The 7,670-nt window shown below is 51.7% G+C and overlaps 1 protein-coding gene across 1 annotated transcript; it reads left to right on the forward strand.

The window, feature by feature from the left end:
- The first annotated feature begins 812 nt into the window (after positions 1-812).
- MAFA (MAF bZIP transcription factor A) lies at positions 813-4,841 on the forward strand. The gene has a single exon (XM_083624287.1). The coding sequence runs from the start codon at positions 1,538-1,540 to the stop codon at positions 2,510-2,512; it is 975 nt and encodes a 324-aa protein (XP_083480413.1). The 5' UTR covers positions 813-1,537; the 3' UTR covers positions 2,513-4,841.
- Positions 4,842-7,670: the final 2,829 nt, after the last annotated feature.

Genomic DNA, 7,670 nt, shown 5'->3' on the forward strand with positions numbered 1-7,670 from the left:
CTAAGACTGGTTTGAATCCATGGGCTCCGGCCCGACCCACGCCAATGGATTCAATTCTCTAAATTCATAAGGCCTGGGCACTAGCTGGGGATGTTTCCCCGCGCGAGACATCGGAGAGCAGAAACTGCGGGGCTCAGAGACGCGGCAAAGAGGCCGGGCGACGCGAGTACTTCGGCTGAGTTTGTGCGTAATGGCATTTGCTGGCGCGGCTCCCATGCATCCATCCTTTGTCGTGCCGAATGCAGACGAGTGCAGGCTCCTCGGGGCAGGGACTCGCTCGCCCGGGTGCACAGCGCCGTATTTACCGTGGTAGCCGGGCAAGCCAACAACAAAGCGCCGGCGGACGGAGTTGCATGCGCGCTTTCTCCATCTCCACTGCGCAAAGTCGCTTCCGTTCTCCTTCGGCCGGGCGCCCTTGCGCTTTCAGAGCCAGAAGTTGGCAACTGTCCCCGGACTCCCGGAGCCATCCGAGGCGCGCCTCCCTCCCCCCCCCCACCTTCCCCGGGGCGCTTGTCCCCCCAAGACGGACCCCGGGGCTGCTTTTCCTCTGCGCGGCCACAAGAGGGAGCTTCCCCCTCTCTCCCCCCTCCCCTTTCCCTCCCCCCTCCTCCTCCTTGGCTTCCAGCTGTTCCCGCCAGAGACTGACAGCTGGGCCCGGGGGTTGCTATAGGGATAGGCAAATTGCCCCGCCAGCCCCGGCTCGTTATAGGCGGGGAGGTTGCTGCCCCCGCCTCGGCGGGCGGGGCCTGGCGCCGCTCCCTATAAAAGGAAGAATGCTCCATTCAGCACTTCAGTTACTCGCCAACGGGGGGGAGGCGGTCGAGGGGGCGGCAGCAGGAGGAGCAGCAGCAGCAGCGCTCGGGACCCTCGCGCTCCCTGCAAAGCGGGCAGGAGGAGGGGACGCGCGCCTCGTGCAATTCCAGGACGCCCCCCACTTGCGGGGGGGGGGCAAGCAAAAGTGCCGGGAGGGGGGCGCTGGCCGCCTGGCAAAGCCGCCTCTAAGCTGCTGCTCCTCCTCCTGCCGCTGCTTTGCTGCTGGGACCCCGGAGCGTCGGCGGAGAAGGAGCCGAGCCGAGGCAGGGAAGCGCGCCCGGCGTTGCAGCTGAGCGCCGCGGCCAGGCTGGAGGGGGGCTGCCCGGAGCCCGCAGGACGACCACCGCCCTCCCTGCACCGCCTCCTCCCCGCGGCGCGCCCCCCTCCTGGCCCCATGGACTTTTTGGAGTGAGGGCAACTTTCCCCGACGACGCCTCCTTCGCCCTCGCCAGCAAAAGCCGCTTCTTCTTCCATTTTCTCTTCCTCTCTCTCCACCTACCCCGCTCCAATTTTTCCCTCTCTCCCTCCTTCCTCGCAAACTCTCCTCCACTGAGATCGGACGCAGCAACTTTTCCTGCTTCTCCTCTCCGGCTGCCGTCGGAAGGGGGCCTGAGCGCAGACCGGACGGCGGGCGTCGTCGAGGCGGCCTCGGTGCGCGGAGCTCTCCGCGCGGAGCTCGGGGGCCGGGGCAGGCGGCGGCCTGGGCGGCCCTCTATGCGGTGAGATGGCGTCGGAGCTGGCCATGAGCGCGGCGGACTTGCCCACCAGCCCGCTGGCCATCGAGTACGTCAACGACTTCGACCTGATGAAGTTCGAGGTGAAGAAGGAGCCGGCCGAGGCGGAGCGCTTCTGCCACCGCCTGCCGCCGCCGGGCTCGCTCTCCTCGACGCCCATCAGCACGCCGTGCTCCTCCGTGCCGTCGTCGCCCAGCTTCTGCGCGCCCAGCCCCGGAGGGCAGCCGCCGACGGGCCTCGCCCACCCTGGAGGCGGCGGCGGCGGCGGGGGCGGCGGAGGCAACCCCGGAGGGGCGTCGGGCAAGGCCCAGCTGGAAGATCTCTACTGGATGTCGAACTACCAGCACCACTTGAACCCCGAGGCGCTGAACCTGACGCCCGAGGACGCCGTCGAGGCGCTCATCGGACACCACCACCATCACCACCACCACCAGGGCGGCTACGAGGGCTTCCGGGGGGGCCAGCCGTTCCCCGGCGAGGAGTTGGCCCCGTCTGGCCACCACCACCCTCACCACCACCACCCGGGGCACCACCATCACCACCCGGGGGCCGGGCACCACCCTCATCACCACCACCTGCGCCTGGAAGACCGCTTCTCCGACGACCAGCTGGTGTCCATGTCGGTGCGCGAGCTGAACCGGCAGCTGCGCGGCTTCAGCAAGGAGGAGGTGATCCGCCTCAAGCAGAAGCGGCGGACCCTCAAGAACCGCGGCTACGCGCAGTCGTGCCGCTACAAGCGCGTCCAGCAGCGGCACATCTTGGAGAACGAGAAGTGCCAGCTGCAGGGCCAGGTGGAGCAGCTGAAGCAGGAGGTCTCCCGCCTCGCCAAGGAGCGGGACCTCTACAAGGAGAAGTACGAGAAGCTGGCCGGGCGCACCTTCGCCGCCGCCGCCGCCAGGGACCCGTCGCCCGCCCAGGGGGGACCCGCGCCGGGCAAGCCGCCCTCCGCCGACTTCTTCATGTGAAGCCGCGGGCGCGACGGCGCGGACGGGATCGGGGGAGCCCCCGTCCCACCACCCCGAGGACAAGGAAGAAAGCGGTGGGGTGGGGGGCGTGTGAACCCCTGTGGATTGGCCTCCTCTCCCGCGCCCTCCTCGCTCGCCTCCGGAGAGAAGTTGTAAATACCCGAAGGGGCGCACCGCCTCGCGGTTTCTTTCTTGGGGGACCCAGGTCGCCAACCCCCCCCCACCCCGGGACAGAGGGGAAACCAGACCTGAAGTGGAGGTGGGGTGGGGAGAAAGACCCTCTCCCCAAGTCCGCCCGCTCCACCTTCCTTGCACTGACTGCGTTCATACCTTTTTCTATGTACGAAAGCCGACTTGAATTCTTCTCTTTCCTCGCGCCCTCCCGACTTCGTACTGACTGGCTCTCCTTCCTCCTCTATCCCCCTCTCCCCACTTTTCCTGCCCTCCCGCACCTCTTGATGCCTCGTCTTTCCTCCGCTGTTAGTCCCTGGCGTGTTCGCCCCGTCGGCTGGCAAAGGAGGCGCGCGGACTTGTACATTTCGTCGCGGGGACGGACGGACGGACGCGCTCCGGGGGACAGGCACCTTTTTTTTTGGCAAGGAGGAAGGAGGACAACTTTTCTGTCTCCCCCACCTCGACGTAAACCAAACGAAAGCGCCGGAGCAGGCAAGCCCCCCACCTCCAAATATCCCTCGACGTGAAGAAGCAGCAATAGGATTCTGGCGACCAAGGACAGCGCCGTTGGAGAGGGGTCCCCAACTTCCTTTCTCCTTTCCTTCCTTCCTTCCTTGGAGAGCCCGAGGGGGCCCTCATCCTACCGCGGCGCCCGACCGGCTCTCTCCCGGCTCTCCTCCGCCTCCTCGACCTCCTCTCCGCATTCCTGCATGCCGGACATGTATGGGATTTCAGTAAAATCTCTCCCCCAAACCCGCCCCGTCCCTTACGAGAACAGATGAGGGGAAAGCATGAACCAGTTGTTCTCCCCGCCCCTCCCCAAACTTTGTATTTTCTCCTCTTAAGTCCAGAATTTCCCCCCTCTCCCCCCTCCTTTTCGGTGCATCTTAAACAGAATCTGATAGTCTTAAAAAAAAAAAAAAAGATTTTGCAAAGTGATATTTTCTGCCTCCCTCCTCTCCTGATGGAACAGTGATGCTCAAATAACGCTGGACCTTTTTTCCCCTTGCGAGGAGGACCTCCGCAATCTGGGTTGAGTTTACTTGCCTTTTTAATTCCCCTCCTTTTTTTCTTAATTATTATTTTTGTCTGTGTGCGTTTTTTATTTAAAAAAAAAACCAAACCAACGGGGAACTGAGCCAGACTTAACTTATTTAAGGTGTCCACTTGTACATATTAGTAGGTCTTTAGTTTCCTCCTCTTGCTCTCCAGTCTTATCTTCTCGACCCTTTACTTTGCTTGGTGACTTTAAAAGGAAAAAAGAAAGAAAGAAAACTTTAAAAAAACAAACACGAGTCTTAATGAAAGTTTGTATGTAATAGCATGCAAATAATATAAGAATTTAACGATGTTGACAAAGCCGAATGCACTATATACAGTAATCAATTGGATTAAATAATGCTGTTTGTTTTATAGAGATTTAAAATTATCTATGCTGTTTAAAACAATATTGGGGGAAAGAAAAGTAAACACTCTTAAAGACAATTTGAAAGGCAATAGAGTTAATATATGAACTGCAATCTGTTGGCTGCTATATAATAATATTACTAATACTATGCACCAGAATTATTTATTAAATTCCAAGGAAACGAAATAACAGTTTGAACCTTGATTTATAAAATGCACACTTTATTTATTGCTAATAATGATGATGATAATAATAATACAAACAAACAAAAAAATGCAATTGTGCTTTTGGGTGAAGGCTTAACTGATTCACAGCTGGGCTATTTTTTTTAAGATAAAAGTTGTTTCTTTAAAAAGAGGACTCTTAGGAATAAGTATCTTTAAAGCATATGGGTATTTCTCAAAACCCGGCACAATTTGTGAAATTTTGGAACCTGGTGCATTTTTAGGTGCAAGGCATTTTAAATGAAATTTCAATTTCTGTGGGTTTTTAAAACACTGTTGCATCCAGATACAACCAATTTCATCTCTAGCGCTTCGATACGGTTCTTAATTTTATCCCCACATCCTGCTCTTGAGCCATGCAGGCTGTTGCAACCTCAAACCAACTGAATATTTATATATATATAGATATATTTTTGTTTGTTTGTCATGAATTGTTTCTTCTTTGTGTTTCAGGCATCAGTGCAAAAAAGCCTCCTTCTAGCTTTCATTTGCTACGATACAAAAATAAATCTCTTTAGACATATTTCTTCGTCTTGCTGCCTTTTCTAGTCTTGTAACCCCCCCCCCCAAAAAAAAAATTCTTTGAACGCATTTTGCACATTCTGGGAGCTGTGTCTTGGGTTTATTGGATGTAGGAAATGAAATGGCCATTGCCTCTCCTGTTTTTCTTCCTCGCATTTTCTTTTCAAGAAAATCAGAAGTCTGTTCGGAGACCGAGTGAGCGAGAGAGAGGGGGAATGTGTGGGGATTGTGCATGTCTAGCCTGTGATCTTCAGGAATTTGAAAAATTAAATTTACCTAAATTCAAAGACCTCCCGCCCAGAACTGTTATGTTAGCACACTGTCAAATTAAATTAATCTCTCTTTAATAAGAAGGCTGGAAAAGATTGCTGAATGAGGCCAATGTATAGTCCAGCATTCTCTTCTCACAGTGGCAGACCAGATGCAACAATGGAAAGCCTGCATTATTTATTTTGATATTCTGATTTCTTGCAGCTATGCTGCAATTACACCACTTACCATTTAAAACAACTAGATTATTCCCCTCCCCCCATATCTGTGATTTTTTAATTTTATTGCAATTTGGGCAGCAGCTTTTTGAGAAAGGAAAGAGCCTTGTCTTCTGAATTCCTTATTGGCAAATGTATTTACATGCAGCCTTTAAATAATAGAAGGTATATTTAAAATGTGGCTTTTAAAAAATGTGTTAAATTCTTGGCTTTTTTTAGGTTTACGGTATAGGAATGGGTATTATTTGTGGAATGTACCACAGATGGTTATTTCCTCCCTCCTATTGGGGAAATGACTTTTTCATGCTGGATTTAAGACAATTATTCTGATCTGCCACCCCTCCCACTTTTAAGATTCTAAATGAAAGAGTTTCATCGGAGTAGAAATTGGGTATATTGTTTCATTTTGTTCCCAGTTAATTAGTTAAAAGAAAATTTTGCACCAGTTGGAGGGCTCTTTTTAACCGCTTTCCTCACTGCCTGTTTTTATAACCAAATGCAGAGTGTATCCTCTTGACTTTTATTTTAGATGGTAATAAATTGGCTTATTTCCTACTTCAGCTACTTAGGGGTTTATGTTCTCTTTTAAATCAATCCATATAACTACTTTAAAATACTGTGGGAGTTGGAAGAATGGAGTGTGGGGAGGATGTTCTGATTTTAACAGCGTGAATTTCTTAAACCTGGAAAGTTAGAAAAGGGAGTAGGTATTTTAACCTGGAAATAAAAGCTTTTAGAAAATAAAAATAGCAATTGCACTGATTAACCTGCATGTATTATTTGTATTTAAAACTTTCACATGAAATATTTCAAGCAAAGAAACCCCCAAAATTCAAAAAATGCATGCCTGGATTGATTTTTTTGGGGGGTGGGAAATGATATAAACTTACTAAATCTCTAAATCTTTTTCTGTTTGGGGTGACTTGCCTGTGCCTTTTTTTAGCCACAATCCAACAGGAATAAGTTCTCCTGTGTGAGCCTTGTTGAAATGAATTGGGGCCGTGTCAGAGCATTCTTGTGACTTGGTTGAAATCAGGGTTTCTAGAAAGATCTTTTCCAGTGTGGGGCATGATCCTAGAGCGCTTGCCCTGGGATTCATCCGGACTGCCGCCATCCTCTTCCAGGACAGTTGTGCCCACTCTGCCCCACTGAAAAGGGGTCCAAGACCTGAACTCTGCAGAATGTCCCACTCCCCAAAACTCCTGCAAAAGTTTGATTTTAGCTCCTCCGCTCTTTGGCTGAACGTGTTCCAGTTTTACCGATGTCCCCATTAGTGGGCAAAGAAGACCAAGCAAGGGTGAGTATAGAAGCAGAGAGTCAGCAACCTCTTGGCTGCTTTTTAATATTTTTCTTGAAGTGGGGAAAATGTTGGGAGCTTGAATTTGGGCATCTTTTTAAAAAATAGCTTTGTCTAGTTGAGTATGGCATGCAGTTAGACACTGTTTTCACCTGGCAGGTGGTACTAACCGTGTCCGCCACACCTCGCCTTTGTCTTTCCTCTTCCTTGCATTAGTTTTATTGTTTGCTGGTCAAATTTTGGCTCCTCACCCCACCCCCTTTTGCTGCTCCTTTGCTTTTCCAAATCCATGTCCGATTGGCCTCGGCGCCATTTTGCTTTCGTCCTGTGCGTTCTGGCAGGAACGGCGTGATGGACAGTGTTATGAGAAGTTGTCCTGTGATGCTGAAATGTTATGCTGGAAATATACCTGGGTTACCTAGAGAGATTTGTGGCATTCCGTGTGGTCCTCCATCCTTTCTGAATGGCAAATGGTTAGCTGCTTCCATGGAACTGTGATTTGACAGACCCATAGATATTTGTATATATGCTTTCTCCCACAATGTTACAGAACCAAGCTCGGCGTCTTAATCCACATTTGAGGCTCCCCTCCGGTCGTTCCGCACTAAGCTTACGTTTTCGCAGTGCGCAACTCCCTGCTATGCCAAATCAGTTGGCGTTTCTTTCAGTGGAGATATTGATGTGACCCGATGTGTCGCAGCTACTTCTTGGGGGGGGGACCTTGATCCCCAAAAGCGGCATAAGAATGGCGCCTGCTTTTTGTGATTTAACCTGACGGTTTGCAGTTCCAGATGTGGACTTGAGGAGAAGCAGAGGTTGCAAGACTGGCACAGCATCTGTCTGAAGTGGGGCAGTGTTAGCCAGCCTGAGGAAAGCAGTGGAGGTTTTTGGATTAGGAATCTAGCCTGGAGGAATTAAAACACTCACTCTTCCTTTCCCACTTTCCGTTATTCTCCGCTTTCTGAATCCTCAACCTATTCTGGCTTTTATGTGCATGTGCATTGGTAATTTCTCGTGCTTTCCTAGAACCTCTTCTTTCATTTTG

Source organism: Podarcis filfolensis (assembly GCF_964270895.1).
Source record: "Podarcis filfolensis genome assembly, chromosome: 7".
In the NCBI taxonomy this organism is placed as follows: domain Eukaryota; kingdom Metazoa; phylum Chordata; class Lepidosauria; order Squamata; family Lacertidae; genus Podarcis; species Podarcis filfolensis.

Excerpts from the sequence above, each read along its gene's own strand:
- MAFA (XM_083624287.1), top strand. The coding sequence starts at position 1,538 with ATGGCGTCGGAGCTGGCCATGAGCGCGGCGGACTTGCCCACCAGCCCG.